At 46.5% G+C, this 24,447-nt stretch overlaps 1 protein-coding gene across 2 annotated transcripts in view; it reads right to left on the bottom strand.

Annotated features, from left to right (window-relative positions):
• The window catches only part of PANK4 (pantothenate kinase 4 (inactive)), a 243,774-nt gene that overhangs the window by 181,010 nt on the left and 38,317 nt on the right, over positions 1-24,447 (bottom strand). For both annotated transcript variants that reach the window (XM_063943091.1, XM_063943090.1), the window contains exon 2: positions 15,137-15,219. In XM_063943091.1, coding sequence (XP_063799161.1) covers positions 15,137-15,219 — 83 coding nt within the window. The remainder of the gene's footprint in view (positions 1-15,136; positions 15,220-24,447) is intronic.

The raw sequence follows: 24,447 nt of genomic DNA on the forward strand, positions 1-24,447 counted from the left end.
TTGGCGCACAGCCCAAAAAGGGGTGTGTTTTTGCTGGCAAGGGGCATGGCCACACAATAGTAACAGCAATTGTAATTACGCCACACAGTACTGCAACTTTATTCACATTTGATCATGCGATAGTGTCCATAATTCAGATTACATCCCACAGTAGTATCACTTTACCTTATAAACATTGGCCCTCATTCCGAGTTGTTCGCTCGGTATTTTTCATCGCATCGCAGTGAAAATCCGCTTAGTACGCATGCGCAATGTTCGCACTGCGACTGCGCCAAGTAACTTTACTATGATGAAAGTATTTTTACTCACGGCTTTTTCTTCGCTCCGGCGATCGTAATGTGATTGACAGGAAATGGGTGTTACTGGGCGGAAACACGGCGTTTCAGGGGCGTGTGGCTGAAAACGCTACCGTTTCCGGAAAAAACGCAGGAGTGGCCGGAGAAACGGTGGGAGTGCCTGGGCGAACGCTGGGTGTGTTTGTGACGTCAACCAGGAACGACAAGCACTGAAATGATCGCACAGGCAGAGTAAGTCTGGAGCTACTCTGAAACTGCTAAGTGGTTAGTAATCGCAATATTGCGAATACATCGTTCGCAATTTTAAGAAGCTAAGATTCACTCCCAGTAGGCGGCGGCTTAGCGTGTGTAACTCTGCTAAATTCGCCTTGCGACCGATCAACTCGGAATGAGGGCCATTACTCCTCACAGTAGAGCCCCTTATTCACAGTACATCACACTGAATTGCTCCTTATTCACAATACACCACACCTTATTGCTCTTTATTTACATTAGACGACACAGTAGTGCCCTTTCTATACGCAACGCCACATAGTAGAGCACCTTATACACATAATGCCACACAGTAATGCCCCTTACACATATGAGGCACATTATTAATGTCCTTATAAACATAATGCGCCTTACACATTATGACAACCTTTATTAATGCCCTTTTACACGTAATGTCCCTTACACATATGCCGCACATTATTAATGCCCTTATACACATAATGACACACAGTGCCCCCTACACATTTGCTGCACATTATTAGTGCCCCTAAACACATAATGACACACATACAGTAGTAACCTGTTACACATATGCCGTACATTATTAATGCCCTTATACACATAATGACACACACAGTTCCCCTTACACATATGTTGCACATTATTAATGCATTTTTACATGACACACATAATGCTCCTTACACATATTCCGAACACTACTGCACAACCAACCTACTCACATGCACACAACACTCACACTGCCACTAACACTGTGACCTCTGCCTCTGCTTGAATACAGATGTGTCCTCATGAATCTTGCCTCAATGCTAACGTTGGGCACATTTTTTTAATGAAAATGCATCTTATTTGCATTGCTATGTGGCTAGGATGCACAAGCAGCTTCTGTTGATTAAAATGATATGCAGCATGCCTATATACTGTGTGAGACTGTGGCTGTATCTGCATATGAACTGCTACACACAGAATATAGGCATGCTGCATATCATTTTAATCAGCAGAAGCTGCTGATGCCCCTAGGCATATCAAATGCCCTAGGCAATTGCCTAGTTTGCCTATGCCTATGGCCGGCTCTGGCTAGAGGGGTTGCGGCATCCTTCCAGTGGGATGTAGTTATGTGACCGGCGGATAATGGCAGCTACATCCCACCCCCTCACAACCCCTACAGTTGGCACGCCGGCTAACAGGGACTATTCCCACTCGTGGGTGTCCACGACACAGAATGGGAATAGTACCTGTGCACTCAACACCAAAGCCCCCCGTCCATCTTAATGCTGGGTTCCCGGCGTCGGTATGGTGACCGGTTGTCTCCCGACCGCTGGTCACGCGTTACAAATCCCTTTCAGCGTTTAACAAACAGCAATATTACTGCTGCTTGTCACTGTACCAGTGCCATCTATAGATGGGGAGAGCGATACGGCACACATTGCTCACAGTGAAGACCTAGCAATATCCTTTCCGGCTTCAATGAAGCCTCCCAGGTACTGCCAAGTCCCTGCCAGGGGAGAGTGTAATGTGCATGTGCATAACACGACAGCCCTTCACTGGCAGCAATAGGCTGCCAGCAACAGCATTGAGGTTGCTGCCGAGAAGGGGGACGTCGCTGGAGTAAGTAATGCTAAATACTAATGCCATATGCCATATTCATTAGTATCACTGCGATACTAAACAAAATATGCTGCTGGTAATAAAGTACTTGAGAGCGGACATAAGCTGGAGACGTTTGTAGCAGGACTGGTTTCAGCTGTTTTTTTTGTTGATTTGGTTTGGTTTTGTGGTATAGCTGTCAATCAATTCAGTAAATATAGTTTGGTAGGGCGAGCAGTGTTACCCTTATATATTTGTTGTGTGGGGTGATTTATTTCCTCTTTCCAGTTTGTGATCCCTCCCAGCCACCCTGGCATGGAATGTTTGGTAATTTATTAATTGTTGGAAGTTAATTGTGCTAATCTCTTTCAACAAGACAGCTGAGGAAAGCAGTGCTCCTCGACGGCTCAATTAGGCGCAACAGAGCTTGATAAGCATTTCCCCTTTAAGTCGGCCACTGCCTTAGGTGAGGAACAGGTCTACATCTCACGGAGGGACCAGTACTGGGCCAGTTAAGGGGAAGTGATATTACCCACGCCAGTTTTGCGCAAGGGATGGATACTCCTCCACCATTTATTTAAATAAAAGCTATAAGATGGGCTGTGGCCGAGGTAGCACTGCTTTTTCGCCACCATGCTAAATTTAAATTTAAGAATTCTAATTTGGTTAAATAAATAAGGCTGTGACCTCCTTTTTTCCAATCTACATTGTTGTTTGTGTCTTACTTTATTAGTTTATGATGTATATTGTGGAAATAATAAAACATATGGGTGACTTAAGGTTCATTGTTAAATGGGGCAATTAATATCCTTATAATATACAGTAGGAGTTTATCATCCCATATAGAAGATCATAAATAGGTGATAAGGAAATCATGCCAGCTGTATTACATTGGTTGCCGTTGACCTAGGTTTGAATGAATAGATTAAAGCAGGTCACCACACACAGGAAACGTCACGTGAAAGATAAATGTTACAGATTGTGAAGACTCCTTTCTACAGTAAATGTTGTTTGTCATAACATCCAGTAGCAATAAAATAAGATTTTACTCACCGGTAAATCTATTTCTCGTAGTCCGTAGTGGATGCTGGGACTCCGTAAGGACCATGGGAAATAGCGGCTCCGCAGGAGACTGGGCACAACTAAAGAAAGCTTTAGGACTACCTGGTGTGCACTGGCTCCTCCCTCTATGACCCTCCTCCATACCTCAGTTAGGATACTGTGCCCGGAAGAGCTGACACAATAAGGAAGGATTTTGAATCCCGGGTAAGACTCATACCAGCCACACCAATCACACCGTATAACTCGTGATACTATACCCAGTTAACAGTATGAACAATGACTGAGCCTCTCAACAGATGGCTCAACAATAACCCTTTAGTTAAACAATAACTATATACAAGTATTGCAGACAATCCGCACTTGGGATGGGCGCCCAGCATCCACTACGGACTACGAGAAATAGATTTACCGGTGAGTAAAATCTTATTTTCTCTAACGTCCTAAGTGGATGCTGGGACTCCGTAAGGACCATGGGTATTATACCAAAGCTCCCAAACGGGCGGGAGAGTGCGGATGACTCTGCAGCACCGAATGGGCAAACTCTAGGTCCTCCTCAGCCAGGGTGTCAAACTTGTAGAATTTAGCAAATGTGTTTGACCCCGACCAAGTAGCTGCTCGGCAAAGTTGTAGAGCCGAGACCCCTCGGGCAGCCGCCCAAGAAGAGCCCACCTTCCTTGTGGAATGGGCTTTCACTGATTTAGGATGCGGCAGTCCAGTCGCAGAATGTGCAAGCTGAATCGTACAACAGATCCAGCGAGCAATAGTCTGCTTTGAAACAGGAGCTTGTTGGGTGCATACAGGATAAACAAGGAGTCAGTTTTCCTGACACTAGCTGTCCTGGATACATAAATTCTCAGGGCCCTGACTACGTCCAACAACTTGGAAGCCTCCAAGTCTTTAGTAGCCGCAGGCACCACGATAGGTTGGTTCAAATGAAAGGCTGATACCACCTTAGGGAGAAACTGGGGACGAGTCCTCAATTCTGCCCTATCCATATGGAAAATCAGATAAGGGCTTTTACATGACAAAGCCGCCAATTCTGACACCCGCCTGGCCGAAGCCAAGGCCAACAGCATGACCACTTTCCACGGTTTTAAGTGGCTCAAGCCAATGTGACTTTAGGAAATCCAACACCACGTTGAGATCCCAAGGTGCCACTGGAGGCACAAAAGGGGGCTGAATATGCAGCACTCCCTTAACAAAAGTCTGAACTTCAGGTAGTGAAGCCAGTTCTCTCTGGAAGAAAATCGATAGAGCCGAAATCTGGACCCTAATGGAACCCAATTTTAGGCCCATAGTCACCCCTGACTGTAGGAAGTGCAGAAGACGGCCCAGCTGAAATTCCTCCGTTGGGGCCTTCCTGGCCTCACACCACGCAACATATGCGGTGATAATGGTTTGCGGTCACTTCTTTCCTAGCTTTAATCAGCGTAGGAATGACTTCCTCCGGAATGCCCTTTTCCTTCAGGATCCGGCGTTCAACCGCCATGCCGTCAAACGCAGCCGCGGTAAGTCTTGGAACAGACAGGGCCCCTGCAGCAGCAGGTCCTGTCTGAGCGGCAGAGGCCATGGGTCCTCTGAGATCATCTCTTGAAGCTCCAAGTACCAAGCTCTTCTTGGCCAATCCGGAACAATGAGTATAGTTCTTACTCCTCTTCTCCTTATTATCCTCAGTACCTTGGGTATGAGAGGAAGAGGAGGGAACACATAAACCGACCGGTACACCCACGGTGTCACTAGAGCGTCCACAGCTATTGCCTGAGGGTCTCTCGACCTGGCGCAATATCTTTCTAGCTTTTTGTTTAGGCGGGACGCCATCATGTCCACCTGTGGCCTTTCCCAACGGTTTACAATCATTTGGAAGACTTCTGGATGAAGTCCCCACTCTCCCGGGTGGAGGTCATGCCTGCTGAGGAAGTCTGCTTCCCAGTTGTCCACTCCCAGAATGAACACTGCTGACAGTGCTAACACGTGATTTTCCGCCCATCGGAGAATCCTTGTGGCTTCTGCCATCGCCGTCCTGCTTCTTGTGCCGCCCTGTCGGTTTACATGGGCGACTGCCGTGATGTTGTCTGACTGGATCAGTACCGGCTGGTTTTGAAGCAGGGGTTTTGCCTGACTTAGGGCATTGTAAATGGCCCTCAGTTCCAGAATATTTATGTGTAGGGAAGTCTCCTGACTTGACCATAGTCCTTGGAAGTTTCTTCCCTGTGTGACTGCCCCCCAGCCTCGAAGGCTGGCATCCGTGGTCACCAGGACCCAGTCCTGTATGCCGAATCTGCGGCCCTCTTGAAGATGAGCACTTTGCAGCCACCACAGCAGAGACACCCTGGTCCTTGGAGACAGGGTTATCAGCCGATGCATCTGAAGATGCGATCCGGACCACTTGTCCAACAGGTCCCACTGAAAAGTCCTTGCATGGAACCTGCCGAATGGAATTGCTTCGTAGGAAGCTACCATTTTTCCCAGGACTCGCGTGCAGTGATGCACCGACACCTGTTTTGGTTTTAGGAGGCCTCTGACTAGAGATGACAGCTCCTTGGCCTTCTCCTCCGGGAGAAACACTTTTTTCTGTTCTGTGTCCAGAACCATCCCCAGGAACAGTAGACGTGTCGTAGGGACCAGCTGTGACTTTGGAATATTTAGAATCCAACCGTGCTGTTGTAGCACCTCCCGAGATAGTGCTACCCCGACCAACAACTGCTCCCTGGACCTCGCCTTTATCAGGAGATCGTCCAAGTACGGGATAATTAAAACTCCCTTTTTTCGAAGGAGTATCATCATTTCGGCCATTACCTTGGTAAATACCCTCGGTGCCGTGGACAGACCAAGCGGCAACGTCTGGAATTGGTAATGACAATCCTGTACCACAAATCTGAGGTACTTCTGGTGAGGATGGTAAATGGGGACATGCAGGTAAGCATCCTTGATGTCCAGTGATACCATGTAATCCCCCTCGTCCAGGCTTGCAATAACCGCCCTGAGCGATTCCATCTTGAACTTGAATTTTTTTATATATGTGTTCAAGGATTTCAAATTTAAAATGGGTCTCACCGAACCGTCCGGTTTCGGTACCACAAACATTGTGGAATAGTAACCCCGTCCTTGATGAAGGAGGGGCACCTTGACTATCACCTGCTGGGAATACAGCTTGTGTATTGCCTCTAACACTGCCTCCCTGCCTGAGGGAGTTGTAGGCAAGGCAGATTTGAGGAAACGGCGGGGGGGAGACGTCTCGAATTCCAGCTTGTACCCCTGAGATACTACTTGAAGGATCCAGGGATCCACCCGTGAGCGAGCCCACTGATTGCTGAAGTTTTTGAGACGGACCCCCACCGTACCTGGCTCCGCCTGTGGAGCCCCAGCGTCATGCGGCGGACTTGGAGGAAGCGGGGGAGGACTTTTGCTCCTGGGAACCGGCTGTATGCTGCAGCTTTTTCCCTCTACCTCTGCCTCTGGGCAGAAAGGACGCGCCTTTAGCCCGCTTGCCCTTATGGGGCCGAAAGGACTGTACCTGATAATACGGTGCTTTCTTTGGCTGTGAGGGAACATGGGGTAAAAATGCTGACTTCCCAGCTGTTGCTGTGGAAACGAGGTCCGAGAGACCATCCCTGGACAACTCCTCACCCTTATAAGGCAAAACTTCCATGTGCCTTTTAGAATCTGCATCACCTGTCCACTGCCGAGTCCATAACCCTCTCCTGGCAGAAATGGACATTGCACTTATTTTAGATGCCAGCCGGCAAATATCCCTCTGTGCATCTCTCATGTATAAGACTGCGTCTTTAATATGCTCTACGGTTAGCAATATAGTGTCCCTGTCTAGGGTATCAATATTTTCCGACAGGGAATCTGACCACGCAGCTGCAGCACTGCACATCCATGCTGAAGCAATAGCTGGTCTCAGTATAATACCTGTGTGTGTATATACAGACTTCAGGATAGCCTCCTGCTTCCTATCAGCAGGCTCCTTTAGGGCGGCCGTATCCGGAGACGGTAGTGCCACCCTTCTTTGACAAGCGTGTGAGCGCTTTATCCACCCTAGGGGATGTTTCCCAACGTGACCTATCCTCTGGCGGGAAAGGGTACGCCATTAGTAACCTTTTAGAAATTACCAGTTTCTTATCGGGGGAAGCCCACGCTTCTTCACACACTTCATTTAATTCCTCAGATGGGGGAAAAAATAAGATTTTACTTACCGATAAATCTATTTCTCGTAGTCCGTAGTGGATGCTGGGGACTCCGTCAGGACCATGGGGAATAGCGGCTCCGCAGGAGACAGGGCACAAAAATAAAGCTTTAGGATCAGGTGGTGTGCACTGGCTCCTCCCCCTATGACCCTCCTCCAAGCCTCAGTTAGGATACTGTGCCCGGACGAGCGTACACAATAAGGAAGGATATTGAATCCCGGATAAGACTCATACCAGCCACACCAATCACACCGTACAACCTGTGATCTGAACCCAGTTAACAGTATGACAAACGTAGGAGCCTCTGAACAGACGGCTCACAACAATAACAACCCGATTTTTTTGTAACAATAACTATGTACAAGTATTGCAGACAATCCGCACTTGGGATGGGCGCCCAGCATCCACTACGGACTACGAGAAATAGATTTATCGGTAAGTAAAATCTTATTTTCTCTGACGTCCTAAGTGGATGCTGGGGACTCCGTCAGGACCATGGGGATTATACCAAAGCTCCCAAACGGGCGGGAGAGTGCGGATGACTCTGCAGCACCGAATGAGAGAACTCCAGGTCCTCTTTAGCCAGGGTATCAAATTTGTAGAATTTTACAAACGTGTTCTCCCCCGACCACGTAGCTGCTCGGCAGAGTTGTAATGCCGAGACCCCCCGGGCAGCCGCCCAGGATGAGCCCACTTTCCTTGTGGAATGGGCCTTGACAGATTTTGGTTGTGGCAAGCCTGCCACAGAATGTGCAAGTTGAATTGTGCTACAAATCCAACGAGCAATCGTCTGCTTAGAAGCAGGAGCACCCAGCTTGTTGGGTGCTTACAATATAAACAGCGAGTCAGACTTTCTGACTCCAGCCGTTCTTGAAATATATATTTTCAATGCCCGGACCACGTCCAACAACTTGGAATCCTCCAAATCGTTAGTAGCCGCAGGCACCACAATAGGCTGGTTCAGGTGAAACGCTGACACCACCTTAGGCAGAAAATGAGGACGCGTCCGCAGTTCTGCCCTGTCCGAATGGAAAATCAGATATGGGCTCTTATATGATAAAGCCGCTAATTATGATACTCTCCTGGCTGAAGCCAGGGCCAGTAGCATGGTTACTTTCCATGTAAGATATTTCAACTCCACCGATTTGAGTGGCTCAAACCAATGGGATTTGAGAAAATCCAAAACTACATTAAGATCCCACGGTGCCACTGGGGGCACAAACGGGGGCTGTATATGTAGTACTCCTTTTACAAAAGTCTGGATTTCAGGAACTGAAGCCAATTCTTTCTGGAAGAAAATCGACAGGGCCGAAATTTGAACCTTAATGGACCCCAATTTGAGGCCCATAGACAATCCTGTTTGCAGGAAATGTAGGAATCGACCCAGTTGAAATTCCTCCGTGGGGGCCTTCCTGGCCTCACACCACGCAACATATTTTCTCCAAATGCGGTGATAATGTTGTGCAGTCACCTCCTTCCTGGCTTTTACCAGTGTAGGAATGACCTCTTCCGGAATGCCTTTTTCCCTTAGAATTCGGCGTTCAACCGCCATGCCGTTAAACGCAGCCGCGGTAAGTCTTGGAATAGACACGGTCCCTGCTGAAGCAGGTCCCGTCTTAGAGGTAGAGGCCACGGATCCTCCGTGAGCATCTCTTGAAGTTCCGGGTACCAAGTTCTTCTTGGCCAATCCGGAGCCACGAGTATCGTTCTTACTCCCCTTTGCCGTATAATTCTCAGTACTTTTGGTATGAGAGGCAGAGGAGGGAACACATACACTGACTGGAACACCCACGGTGTTACCAGAGCGTCCACAGCTATTGCCTGAGGGTCTCTTGACCTGGCGCAATACCTGTCCAGTTTTTTGTTGAGGCGGGACGCCATCATATCCACCTTTGGTTTTTCCCAACGGTTCACAATCATGTGGAAGACTTCTGGATGAAGTCCCCACTCTCCCGGGTGTAGATCGTGTCTGCTTCCCAGTTGTCCACTCCCGGAATGAACACTGCTGACAGTGCTATCACATGATCTTCCGCCCAGCGAAGAATCCTTGCAGCTTCTGCCATTGCTGTCCTGCTTCTTGTGCCGCCCTGTCTGTTTACGTGGGCGACTGCCGTGATGTTGTCCGACTGGATCAACACCGGCTGACCCTGAAGCAGGGGTTTTGCCAGACTTAGAGCATTGTAAATCGCTCTTAGCTCCAGTATATTTATGTGAAAAGACATCTCCAGGCTTGACCATACTCCCTGGAAGTTTCTTCCCTGTGTGACCGCTCCCCAGCCTCTCAGACTGGCATCCGTGGTCACCAGGACCCAGTCCTGTATGCCGAATCTGCGGCCCTCTAACAGATGAGCACTCTGCAACCACCACAGAAGAGACACCGTTGTCCGTGGTGATAAGGTTATCCGCTGGTGCATCTGCAGATGCGATCCGGACCATTTGTCCAACAGATCCCACTGAAAAGTTTGTGCGTGGAATCTGCCGAATGGAATCGCTTCGTAAGAAGCCACCATCTTTCCCAGGACTCTTGTGCATTGATGCACAGACACTTTTCCTGGTTTTAGGAGGTTCCTGACAAGTTTGGATAACTCCTTGGCTTTCTCCTCCGGAAGAAACACCTTTTTCTGAACCGTGTCCAGAATCATTCCCAGGAACAGCAGACGTGTTGTCGGTGTCAACTGAGATTTTGGAAAATTCAGAATCCACCCGTGTTGTTGCAGCACTAATTGGGTTAGTGCTACTCCGTCCTCCAGCTGTTCTCTGGACCTTGCCCTTATCAGGAGATCGTCCAAGTAAGGGATAATTAATACGCCTCTTCTTCGAAGAAGAATCATCATTTCGGCCATTACCTTGGTAAAGACCCGAGGTGCCGTGGACAATCCAAACGGCAGCGTCTGAAACTGATAATGACAGTTTTGCACCACGAACCTGAGGTACCCTTGATGTGAAGGGCAAATTGGGACATGCAGGTAAGCATCCTTTATGTCCAGGGACACCATAAAGTCCCCTTCTTCCAGATTCGCTATCACTGCTCTGAGTGACTCCATCTTGAATTTGAATTTCTGTATGTACAGGTTCAAAGATTTCAGATTTAGAATAGGTCTTACCGAGCCGTCCGGCTTCGGTACCACAAATAGCGTGGAGTAATACCCTTTTCCTTGTTGTAGGAGGGGTACCTTGACTATCACCTGCTGAGAAAACAGCTTGTGAATGGCTTCCAATACCGTCGCCCTGTCTGAGGGAGACGTTGGCAAAGCAGACTTTAGGAACCGGCGAGGGGGAGACTTCTCGAATTCCAACCTGTAACCCTGAGATACTACCTGCAGGATCCAGGGGTCCACCTGTGAGCAAGCCCACTGCGCGCTGAAATTCTTGAGTCGACCCCCCACCGCTCCTGAGTCCGCTTGTAAAGCCCCAGCGTCATGCTGAGGGCTTTGCAGAACCCTGGGAGGGCTTCTGTTCCTGGGCAGGGGCTGCTTGCTGTCCTCTCTTACCCCTTCCTCTGCCCCGGGGCAGATATGACTGTCCTTTTGCCCGCTTGTTCTTATAGGACCGAAAGGACTGCGGCTGAAAAGACGGTGTCTTTTTCTGTTGGGAGGGGGTCTGAGGTAAAAAGGTGGATTTTCCGGCAGTTGCCGTGGCCACCAGATCCGATAGACCGACGCCAAATAATTCCTCCCCTTTATACGGCAATACTTCCATATGTCGTTTAGAATCCGCATCACCTGACCACTGTCGCGTCCATAAACTTCTTCTGGCAGATATGGACATCGCATTTACTCTCGATGCCAGAGTGCAAATATCCCTCTGAGCATCTCGCATATAAAGAAAAGCATCCTTTAATTGCTCTATAGTCAATAAAATACTGTCCCTATCCAGGGTATCAATATTTTCAGTCAGGGAATCCGACCAGACCACCCCAGCACTGCACATCCAGGCTGAGGCGATGGCTGGTCGCAGTATAACACCAGTATGTGTGTATATACTTTTTAGGGTAGTTTCCAGCCTCCTATCAGCTGGATCCTTGAGGGCGGCCGTATCAGGAGACGGTAACGCCACTTGTTTTGATAAGCGTGTGAGCGCCTTATCCACCCTAGGGGGTGTTTTCCAGCGCGCCCTAACATCTGGCGGGAAAGGGTATAATGCCAATAACTTTTTTGAAATTAGCACTTTTCTATCTGGGTTAACCCACGCTTCATCACATACATCATTCAATTTCTCTGATTCAGGAAAAACTACAGGTAGTTTTTTCACCCCCCACATAATACCCCTTTTTGTGGTACTTGCAGTATCAGAGATATGCAAAGCCTCCTTCATTGCCGTGATCATATAACGTGTGGCCCTACTTGAAAATACGTTTGTTTCTTCACCGTCGACACTAGATTCAGTGTCCGTGTCTGGGTCTGTGTCGACCGACTGAGGTAAAGGGCGTTTTACAGCCCCTGACGGTGTCTGAGACGCCTGGGCAGGTACCAACTGGTTTTCCGGCCGTCTCATGTCGTCAACTGATTTTTGTAATGTGCTGACATTATCACGTAATTCCATAAACAAAGCCATCCATTCCGGTGTCGACTCCCTGGGGGGTGACATCACCATTATCGGCAATTGCTCTGCCTCCACACCAACATCGTCCTCATACATGTCGACACACACGTACCGACACACAGCAGACACACAGGGAATGCTCTTATCGAAGACAGGACCCCACTAGCCCTTTGGGGAGACAGAGGGAGAGTTTGCCAGCACACACCCAAGCGCTATAATATATATGGGAACAACCTTATATAAGTGTTGTATCCTTATAGCAGCTTAAATATATAAAATATCGCCAAAAAAAGTGCCCCCCCTCTCTGTTTTACCCTGTTTCTGTAGTGCAGTGCAGGGGAGAGTCCTGGGAGCCTTCCTCACAGCGGAGCTGAGCAGGAAAATGGCGCTGTGTGCTGAGGAGAATAAGCCCCGCCCCCTATTCCGGCGGGCTTTTCTCCCGGAGTTTGAGATATCTGGCATGGGTTTAATACATCCATATAGCCTCAAGGGCTATATGTGATGTATTTTTTAGCCATAAAGGTATTATACATTGCTGCCCAGGGCGCCCCCAGCAGTGCCCTGCACCCTCCGTGACCTATGGTGTGAAGTGTGTGACAACAATGGCGCACAGCTGCAGTGCTGTGCGCTACCTTCATGAAGACTGAAAAGCCTTCTGCCGCCGGTTTCTGGACCTTCAATCTTCAGCATCTGCAAGGGGGGTCGGCGGCGCGGCTCCGGGACGAACCCCAGGGTGAGACCTGTGTTCCGACTCCCTCTGGAGCTAATGGTGTCCAGTAGCCTAAGAAGCCAATCCATCCTGCACGCAGGTGAGTTGAACTTCTCTCCCCTAAGTCCCTCGATGCAGTGAGCCTGTTGCCAGCAGGACTCACTGAACATAAAAAAACTAAAAACTTTTTCTAAGCAGCTCCTTAAGAGAGCCACCTAGATTGCACCCTGCTCGGACGGGCACAAAAACCTAACTGAGGCTTGGAGGAGGGTCATAGGGGGAGGAGCCAGTGCACACCACCTGATCCTAAAGCTTTATTTTTGTGCCCTGTCTCCTGCGGAGCCGCTATTCCCCATGGTCCTGACGGAGTCCCCAGCATCCACTTAGGACGTCAGAGAAACTACTGGTAGTTTTTTCTCTCCAAACATAATACCCTTTTTTGTGGTTCCTGGGGTAACATCAGAAATGTGCAACACATTTTTTATTGCCTCAATCATGTAACGTGTGGCCCTATTGGAAGTTACATTAGTCTCATCGTCGTCGACACTGGAGTCAGTATCCGTGTCGACATCTGTGTCTGCCATCTGAGGTAGCGGGCGTTTTAGAGCCCCTGATGGCTTTTGAGACGCCTGGGCAGGCACAGGCTGAGAAGCCGGCTGTCCCATATTTGGTATGTCGTCAAACCTTTTATGTAAGGAGTTGACACTTTCACGTAATTCCTTACACAAGTCCATCCACTCAGGTGTCGGCCCCGCAGCGGGTGACATCACATTTATCGGCATCTGCTCCGCCTCCACATAAGCCTCCTCATCAAACATGTCGACACAGCCGTACCAACACACCGCACACACACAGGGAATGCTCTGACAGAGGACAGGACCCCACAAAGCCTTTTGGGGAGACAGAGAGAGATTATGCCAGCACACACCAGAGCGCTATAGAACACAGGGATGAACACTATAACTGAGTGATTTTCCCTTATAGCTGCTTATATATATATATATATATATATATATATATATATATATATATATATATATATATATATATATATATATATATATACTGCTGCGCCTAAATTTAGTGCCCCCCCTCTCTTTTTTACCCTTTGTAGTCTTGAAAACTGCAGGGGAGAGCCTGGGAGCGATCCTTCCAGCGGAGCGGTGAGGGAAAAATGGCGCCAGTGTGCTGAGGGAGATAGCCCCGCCCCTTTTTCTCCCGCTTTTTTATGGATCTCTGGCAGGGGTATTTTTCACATATATAGCCTCTAGGACTATACAGATGTGTCCACTTACATCTTTGCTTTTTTACTCAAATTGTCACAACATGCAAAACACGGCTAAGCTGTTTTTCATGAGTAGCGAATGGATGGATTTTAATACTTTTGTTTGCCATAATAGAATATGTATAAAGAAACATATTAAAGACGCAAATTAAGAAAAATCACAAGGCATGGCTAAATCTCTGAGTCTATAGCATGCAAAACTGAGCTATACATGGCGGGATATAGCAAAGATGTATGTGGACACATCTGTATATTGTGATTTTTTTGCCAGCCAAGGTGTTAATATTGCTGCTCAGGGCGCGCCCCCCCAGCGCCCTGCACCCATCAGTGACCGGAGTGTGAGGTGTGCATGAGGAGCAATGGCGCACAGCTGCAGTGCTGTGCGCTACCTTGTTGAAGACTGAAGTCTTCTGCCGCCGATTTTCAGGACCATCTTCTTGCTTCTGGCTTTGTAAGGGGGACGGCGGCGCGGCTCCGGGACCGGACGATCGAGGTCGGGCCCGGTGTTCGATCCCTCTGGAGCTAATGGTGTCCAGTAGCCTAAGAAGCCCAAGCTAGCTGCAAGCAGGTAGGTTCGCTTCTTCTCCCCTTAGTCCCTCGTAGCAGTGAGTCTGTTGCCAGCAGATCTCACTAAAAATAAAAAACCTAAAATATACTTTCTTTTCTAGGAGCTCAGGAGAGCCCCTAGTGTGCATCCAGCTCAGCCGGGCACAAGATTCTTACTGAGGTCTGGAGGAGGGTCATAGAGGGAGGAGCCAGTGAACACCAGGAAGTCCTAAAGCTTTCTTTAGTTGTGCCCAGTCTCCTGCGGAGCCGCTATTCCCCATGGTCCTTACGGAGTCCAAGCATCAACTTAGGACGTCAGAGAAAATATTTTAAGCAATTTGTTTTGTTTTTTTGCAAAAAGACAATAAAATGTGACTATCAAGTGTAGATTCCGCTTAAAGACAAGGTTAGAAATATATTTTTATAATACTAAAAATAATAAACATTAATAAAATGCACTAGCATTTGAGAGCAAGGCATGCGTAAAAGTGATAAAAGTAAATAATGAAAATACACTACAAATGCTAAAATGAGAGTCAGGAGTGAATGATATTTTTAGGCTTTTTGGTTAAACATTTAAAATAATAAAGGGGAGGCCATTTAGTTTTGGTTTGTCACCAATATACATTATTTGCATCCCTAGGACAAATAAGAAGTAGAATATCACAGTCTTACACAATATACTTACCTTTCCTGTGTGATCACATGACCTGACTTTGGCGACTTTATGCTGAACAGTAGAATAATAAGCCAACTTTGTGAGGGACCCGCCTGGTGGGGGAAGAGTGGACATAAAAAAAAGTTAAGTAGCACAACTTGCTGGACGCCTGCAGTAAGAGAAGCAAGGTAACCACATTTAATAGTGCGAGAACACATACCAAGCACTAGATGCCATTTCCATAGTGCTGTACCAAAATATATAGGGGTATATTCAATTGAAGTCGAAAGCTGGCGTCTGTCGAAAAAAGACGGAAGGGGTTCGAACCTATTCAATCTAACCCCAAATTATTCGGCAAGTCGAGGAATTAGGGTGTGTACACACGGTGAGATAAATCTGTGAGATTTTGACTATATAGTCAAAATCTTATGAAAAGTTAGTGCATATCTCATGGTGTTAGGCAGCTTGCGATACAGATTTGATCCCGATGCACGCTCCCGTGGGGTCTGTACCGTAAGGCTAGATAGACTGTGCAGGCAAGTCAATCTTGACTATCTAGTGTACTATCTAGTACAAAGTATAGTCAAAATCGTACATAGACAAAATCTCAAGCACAGATAGTCAAAATCTGTACAATCTGTGCTATCTAGGCTCTGGGGGAGTTCAAGGGAAATCGCAGTGTCAAAATCGAACATACCAGGGATCTCACCGTGTGTACACACCCTTAGACTTGTCGAAAAGCACGTGGATCGGCGGAATAGGTGACAATCCACGTGCTTGTGTCGAAAACGGGGCCATCTCAATTCGACTTTTAAAAAAGCGGAAATTAGATGCGGGAGCAGAGACCGGGAGAGCCGCGGGCAGCCAGATGGGGAGATGTCACAGCCGCCGCTCACAGCAGCATCCACCCGGCTCCAGCAAGCGAGACAGCTTGCTGGAGCCGGGTGGACGCTGCCGTGAGCGGCGGCTGTGATGCGGGGACTAAAAGTCGAATGAGATGACATTGAATAGCCCAGGTCGGATCCATTCCAACAAATGAAAGTCGGAATGGATCCAACTTCAATCGACTATACCCCATAAACAGTAGAAAGAAAGAAAATCACTACATTGGCCATAGTCTGTTAATCAAGCAAGAAATCCCATATCTACACATATTTTTATGCCAGATGATCTTTTAAAAAACAAAACAAAAATACTTGTAATGTGTATATTAGGTAATAAAAATTATGCTTCGCCACAAATTCACTGGGATGTACAACAAACTCCTGGCCCAAATACCTTTATCCCGTCTGCTCATACTCACCTACTTTTGAAAACTAGTTTCATGGAGATTATAGTCTGTAGTAGAATGTGAAAATACAAAGGATGGCATGCCGTTAAGGGGGCATGTCATGCTCCACCCATATGTGTCTAGCTATACATATGGATGCGTCTAAGCTTAAAGGATAGTTGCTAAATACTTCTATATATCATGAGAAGCAATAGATTTTGGGAAATTCTGCAGTTATTGGTACTAACATTGATGCTTGCAATACTGGATTTCTTATTTGCATCTATTTGCTGTGATATTTATTTTCTTCTCACTCAGCGCAATATACATGATAAATGTAATGCCTATGCAATAAATTTCAAATGTAATTTGACCATGTGTGAATTCGTACTTTATTGACCATCGCTTGGTAAAAAAAAACAAAAAACTTTTTTTGGCCATATATGATAATATTCGGAAAGACGACTTATCGGTGGGTACTACAGGTTTGACGCGGTGGAAAGATTCTTTCCCTGACCTCACATCTCTAGATATAGTTAAATTGTCGGTCCGCCTAAATAAACAATTTGTTTCGGCCTCTTTCACAGAAATGCAGTATAAAATATTGCATAGCGCCTATTATTCCCCCGAAATTACGATGTATAACTGGGGTGTCTAATAACGCTAACTGTTTTAAATGTTCCTTACCTGAGGCAGATATCACCTATTGTTTCTGAACGTGTACTATAATACAAAAATTTTGGAATGACATCCAAACTTACATTACAAATACTCCCCACATTCCATATACGGCTACTTTGCCATGGGCCATGTGGAATTATTACTCTCCTTCCCTCACTTCTACACCAAAGGCGGGTGTCCGCCTCCTTTTAGCTAAAATAGCAGCAGCGGCTAAAAAAACCAACTAACCTATCCCAATGGATACTCCTGATCACATCGCCATGTCATGTATGCCACCCAGGTTAATTTATGTGTACCATATGGGTTGGGTGGAGTGTACTTTGGATGTGGAATCAAGAGCATCCAAGTTCTTTGATATATGGTTGCCATACATTTTTACTTTGTGGAATACGGAAAAAGATAACATCAGGAAATGTGTTAGATTAACCACGTGGTAGAATATAAAATGGGACCCCTCCGTTTTGACATGGTCTTTGGTCAACTTTTTCCTGCTGAATGACTGCCTTTCTTTTTACGGTTGTGAAACTTGAAATATTATAGGAATGGATAAAATATGCCTCTCAACCATACGTATTCGATTGTACCGTTACTGTTGCTCATTTTTATTTTTTCCCCTTATTGTATCATTTATGCCTGATTTACTCTATACACTGTTAATGTTTTCATTTATATGCTTTAATAAATATATATTTTTTTTTTAAAAAACTTTTTTAGGATTGTCATTCTGTGGGCGGGATGTATTAACATACATCGCCGCACCTCGCCGGTTACCGCAGCGATGTTGATCGCGTATGTACTAACATATGCGATCAACATCGCGATGCGGTGACGGAGGCCCCCCGCGAAACCTGTTAGGTGGTCTGCGGGGGGTCTCCGTCACCTCCATGGGGTCCCCACACAGGCTAGATGCCGGGAAGCAGCAGCAGGCTGCCCCCGGCGCCTCCTCCTCCCCCCTGCAGCCGGAAGGACGTCCGGCTGCGTTGCTAGGGGGAGGAGGAGATTACCTTCCGGGTCCGGGGCATCATGGAGGAAGGTAAGCTGGGGGGGAGGGGGGTTGGCGTCTGCGGCGGTGTCGACGGGTTGCAGCGGTCGGCGAAAAGAAGCCCATAGGCTTCTATAGGGTATCGCCATCCAGAGATGGCGATACCCTGGACGCCGAAAACGCGGCGGTAGGGTGTTCGTAAATATGAAAATGCGGTAAAACCCCCGTTTTCGGGGGTTTTACCGCATTTTTGCTTTAGAACATCCCGCCCTGTGTGTTTAACTGAAGATTACTAATAAAACATTGCACAGCTCACATAACACTAGCAACAGCCTTCTGCTGTATTCTCTACTGCCAGGGGTCCAACAAGGTTTTGCCGATAGCAGACAGCAGAGGCTGATGAGCCTGGACAGAAGTCATACTGGTGACTGCAGCAAAACACTGTCCTTGCCCGTAATTTGTTAGCGAAACCATGGCTGCAGTGAGGAATCCATAGAATTGGAAGATTTGATTTATAATGCAGGGCAGCAAGAGCTTCAAAGGGATTCGACCACAGGATCCGGGAGGATAGGCAACTATGCACAACCAAGTATCAAAGCTTGGAGAGATAAAATATTAATCAGCTCCAAACTGACATTTTTCAAACATAGCCTGTAAAAACACAGCTAGAAGATGATTGGTACTTTATCTCTCTCCACTTTATTTCTCACCAAGTTTAGATAAATATACCCCTAAATGTTAAAGTTCCGAGCCCTCAAAAACAGTCACACAACATTCTGTTACTGCTCTGGTAAGTAATGCCACCACAGTTGAAATATGAAAAGGTAGAAACTCCTACACACAGTGGGTCTGATTCAGATGTGGTTAGAGTAATTATCGCTGCTGTTTACACAGAAGCAGCAACAATAGCAGTAATATAGTATAGCGTAAAATAATATAGCGTCACGCCTCATGCTTACATTAGTGATCTGAGCTGAGTCCCGGGATACGACATCGGATCACCTGCAACAGCATCGGTCAGCTGCATGATCATGGGCACGGTCAAGTCGGCCTCTGCCTCTCCAGCCAAGAGTACAGGAAATCTCAGTCATGCGGCTAAGATTCTGGCCACGTCACTCCCCCTTAACGGGGTGACACCTCTGTTTGGGAATCACAGATAGTCTGCTGATGATGATCGGTGTATAACACTGTAGACCCATAATGCACAAGCACAGTACAGGTCTGGCGCATGCGCAAAGTACTGAACATTAGTACTTTGTGGCACACGCACATATTTTTGGATGCAGCCCTAAGGGGCTGTAGACAAAAATCTGCAAGTCTGGCAGTACTGGAAACGCAGCATATGGCCACACTTCCTCACTCTGTAACAAAGTCGTGGGTAATTGGATTGAGCCCTAAGCAAAGTTACCAGCTATGAGAAATAAATCAAAGAAATAGTACAGCCAGTGATTGTCAACATATGAACAGATCCACAATAGACCGTTAAGCAACAATACTTCTGCAAAATGGCTGTGTCATGGGACTTCTATTTTGCAACGTTGCTCTGGCTTCAATTTAGTGATTGGCCATTTCTTTGTATGGGAGCACAATGAAACACTACCAAACAGAATCAGGAGACTGCACTACAGTGCAGAATGCCGAGAGTCGGATAAAGCGCTTGTTCCATCAATTGACCACCATGAGTCACAAACATGAATGTTTTAAATGTCAAACCTCCTCACCACTGGTATATGGACTAAGAAACTATGGACTAAGAAACTTATTGGTAAACTTGGGTAAGATGCTGTGCAAATTGCAGATATAGTGGGGAATTCATTTAGCGGCAGTAAAATTAATTGCTTGATAAAACCATCGGGCTAGAAATTGCACGAAAGCTCATTTTTTTGGCCTGAAAATTTATTGTGAACAACCGAATTCTCCCCATGGTAGAAAACCAAACCTTGTCGCCTGCAGTAATGAATGGTGTTGGTGATCTATTTTTGTTGGCTCATACAGCTGTTATGTTTGTGCAAATAACGGACAAGTTTCTCCCACACTTTACTTAGGATTTGATGGAGATCGTGTACCGCAGCAACATAACGGATACTGGAGGAAACAAGAAATGGCTGGAGAGGACATCCATACTTTATAAAAAATAGAATGTACTGTATAATGTGGAAGCATGCTGACCGTTGTTGTACACAAGCTGAACTAGTTGGGTAAACAGTTCAGAGATCTTACCAAGCATCTGTTTTTCGTTTTAGGAGCCTGGTCTGCTATGGGAAGATAAAATTGAAGCGAGTAAAGATCACTGCCCACCTGACTTGCCTTGTATTGAGTAGCTTAGCGGATTACAGAGGTCTGTATAGATGCCCCCTCTAGAAGACAGCTCCATCCTGAGTGCCATAACAGTTGCTATGTGTTATTATTCTCATAGTTCTGTTGTACTGGAGACAATCTTTTAGAAAAGAATGCACAGGTGTGCAGGTGTTGTATTGGGCCTTCAATGCCGTATAAGAGGTGTTCACCACCAGAATAAGACAAATGTGTATCTGGATGATTTAGTACAGGTGCAAGCTGGCAATGCTTCTTGAGCTGGTTAAAGGTTTTATGTGCTGTATCAAACCAAGGGAAATTAGTGTTATTTCAAGTTAAAACAGTTAATGGGTGGAACATTTTGGAAAAGCCCACAATACAAAGCCTCTCTGGGTTCTGGACAATTTTTGATTACACCCCTTGAACCACATACCCCTTAGGCAGCTCCAAACTCGTGTGTTGTGTCCACCCCAAAGCTCAGCCAGCCCCCAGTAAATAGGTAGCCTTTTTTTTTTTTAATATAAGATGGACTAAGCTATACAAATCAGTTTCACATGAGCCATCTTGGACTTAAAACAAGGCTGCCTTTTCCCTGAAAGCAACTGAGCAGTGGAGTGGAGTGACCACTGCTGTGAGAAGGGGTTGGTCTATGGGCCTAATTCAGACCTAATCGTAGATGTGCTAAAGCTACTCGTCGCTGTGAAGGTCGCAACGGCTGCGTGTGAGATCACGCAGCAGCAGCAGCAGCCGCCGCGGGCCGCCGCGGGCCGCCGCCCCCCCCCCCCCCCATCAATGGTCCGGGCACGCCTACGCTGCCAAGACCGCGCCCCCTACACGGCGGCCAAACGCCCAGCTAATCAAGCAGAGGCGATTGCAGGGCTGAGACAGCAGTCAGCTGTCTGGCATGCGCAGTTCAGACCTGATTGGCTGCTGTGTGAAAACGCACAGCACCGATCAGGTCTGAATTAGGCCCTATGTCCTGTGCACGTCTATGCCAAAAACTGATCCTGAAAGTCAATACAGCATGAAAAAAGTGTTGGGATGTTACTTGAGCATTAACTAGGCCAAATGGCATCATTAGGTATTCAAAGTGGTCATAGCGAAAAGCCGTTTTCCCACTCACCTCCTGCATGGATCCCAATCGGATTACAAATTCCTGTCCAATCTATTTTAGGAGCTACTTTTGCGCCACAAAGTCTCTCAAACAGTTTAAAGAATGACTAGTAAGGGATACCGGTTTCTGCCAGCCACTGCACTAGGGGCTCTGCAATCAACACAGGGTCTCAAAACTCTAACTTTCTTCCATACCAAGAATATAGGAGCACTAGCTAGTGAGGTAGATGGACAGATAAAGCACAAGATAGATTATCATCAATATATTGCTTTGAAATCTGAAGTTTGGATAAAAAAAAAAATACTAAATTCATCCAAAAGGAATCTAGGCACCCAGGAGAATATCAATGAGACAATCAGAGATCAGACGTGGAGGAAGAGTTTCTGCTGGGTTCCTGTCAATCAAATCTACACATGGAAATTTTATAGCTTTCTGTTAACTTCTTGTTAATATAATCGTTCATGGACCAAAAGTGCTACAGTTTCAAAAGTATTTTATATGGTTTAATTACCAGTGGTAATGACACACAGCCTTTTGTTAAGTTTCTGATTAACTTCACCAAGTTAATATAAACAGGATTGGAGCAACACCACCCCACCCCCCCCCTTTCAAGGAGTTTAGTCCTGACGTCTCCCAATTACTTGTTTTCTTTTCTTTTGTAGAAAGCAGTCTGTGAAGAAACACAATAGAGGCATAAGAGTAATTCCCTACAACTAAGGGCATAGCTACAATAGCGGCAAGGAGTGCAGCTACTATGGGGCCCAGAGCGGAGAGGGCCCACCTTCCCTGTCACAGTTACAGGTGTTATATACAGTTGTGCTCATAAGTTTACATACCCTAGCAGAAATTGAGATTTTCTGGCCATTTGTCAGAGAATATGAATGATAACTCACAAACTTTTCTTTCACTCATGGTTAGTGGTTGGGTGAAGCCATTTATTGTCAAACAACTGTGTTTACTCTTTTTAAATCATAATGACAACAGAAACTACCCAAATGACCCTGATCAAAAGTTTACATACCCCAATTCTTAATACCGTGTATTGCCCCCTTTAACATCAATGACAGCTTGAAGTCTTTTGTGGTAGTTGTGGATGAGGCTCTTTATTTTCTCAGATGGTAAAGCTGCCCATTCTTCTTGGCAAAAAGCCTCCAGTTCCTGTAAATTCTTGGGCTGTCTTGCATGAACTGCACGTTTGAGATCTCCCCAGAGTGGCTCAATGATATTGAGGTCAGTAGACTGAGATGGCCACTACAGAACCTTCACTTTATTCTGCTGTAGCCAATGACAGGTCGACTTGGCCTAGTGTTTTGGATCATTGTCATGTTGGAATGTCCAAGTACGTCCCATGCGCAGCTTCCGGGCTGATGAGTGCAAATTTTCCTCCAGTATTTTCTAATGACATGCTGCATTCATCTTGTCATCAATTTTGACCAAGTTTCCAGTGCCTTTGTAGCTCACACATCCCCAAAACATCAGCGATCCATCTCCGTGTTTCACAGTAGGAATGGTGTACCTTTCATCATAGGCCTTATTGACTCCTCTCCAAATGTAACATTTATGGTTGTGGCCAAATAGTTAAATTTTGGTCTCATCACTCCAAATGACTTTGTTCCAGAAGTTTTGAGCCTTGTCTCTGTGCTGTTTGGAGTATTGTACGCGGGATGCTTTGTGGCATTTGCGTAGTAATGGCTTTCTTCTGGCGACTCGACCATGCAGCCCATTTTTCTTCAAATGCCTCCTTATTGAGCATCTTGAAACAACCACACCACTTTTTTTCAGAGAGTCCTGTATTTCAGCTGAAGTTATTTGTGGATTTTTCTTTGCATCCCGAACAATTTTCCTGGCAGTTGTGGCTGAAATTTTTGTTGGTCTACCTGACCGTGATTTGGTTTCCACAGAATCCCTCATTTTCCACTTCTTAATTAGAGTTTGAACACTGCTGATTGGCATTCTCAATTGCTTGGATATCTTTTTATATCCCTTTCTTGTTTTATACAGTTCAATTACCTTTTCCCGCAGATCCTTTGACAATTCTTTTGCTTTCCCCATGACTCAGAATCCAGACACGTCAGTGCAGCACTAGATGAAAGATGCAAGGGTCTTTCAGGAGTCCAGAAACTCACTGACCTTTTACACACACACACTGATTATACACACACACACTGCAAACAGATCACAGGTGAGGATGGTTACCTTTAGTAGCCATTCAAACTCGTTTGTGTCAACTTGTGTGCATGTTATCAGGCCAAAATCTCCAGGGTATGTAAACTTTTGATCAGGGTCATTTGGGTAGTTTCTGTTGTCATTATGATTTTAAAAGAGTAAAACACAGTTGTTTGACAATAAATGGCTTCACCCAACCACTAACCATGAGTGAAAGAAAAGTTTGTGAGTTATCATTCATATTCTCTGACAAATGGCCAGAAAATCACAAATTCTGCTAGGGTATGTAAACTTATGAGCACAACTGTGCAAGGGAATAGCTACCGTAGGTGCAAGGAGTGCAGCTACTATGGGGCCCAGAGCGGAGAGGGCCCTCGTTCCCTGTCACAGTAATACCCCTTTCACATCGCACTAAAAACCCGGTATCGACACGGCATATTGCCGTGTCGAAACGGGTCCGTGTGCGATGTGAAAGGTCCTTTGGTGAATTAGCGGGTCGCCTGACCCGGTAATTCAACCCGGTAAAAAAGAAGGGTTATTACCGGGTTGATTACCGGGTCAGGCGCAGTGTGAATGGGAGCCGTTCCGATGCGACACGGCTCCCATTCACAGCATAGGCAGAGGCGGCGCAGGAGATGAGCGCCTCCACCCCCGCCCCTGCTGCTGCTGCGCCCTCCGCTGCTATGGCAACCGACCCGGTATATTGCCGGGTCGGAAAGCCAGCAACGGAGCGCAAATGCCGGATCCCACCCGGTAAGTACACGTTTCTCTTACCGGGTAGGATCCGGCATTTGCGATCTGAAAGCAGCATTACAGGTGTTATATACACAAGG

This window comes from Pseudophryne corroboree, chromosome 10 (assembly GCF_028390025.1).
Source record: "Pseudophryne corroboree isolate aPseCor3 chromosome 10, aPseCor3.hap2, whole genome shotgun sequence".
Classification (NCBI taxonomy): domain Eukaryota; kingdom Metazoa; phylum Chordata; class Amphibia; order Anura; family Myobatrachidae; genus Pseudophryne; species Pseudophryne corroboree.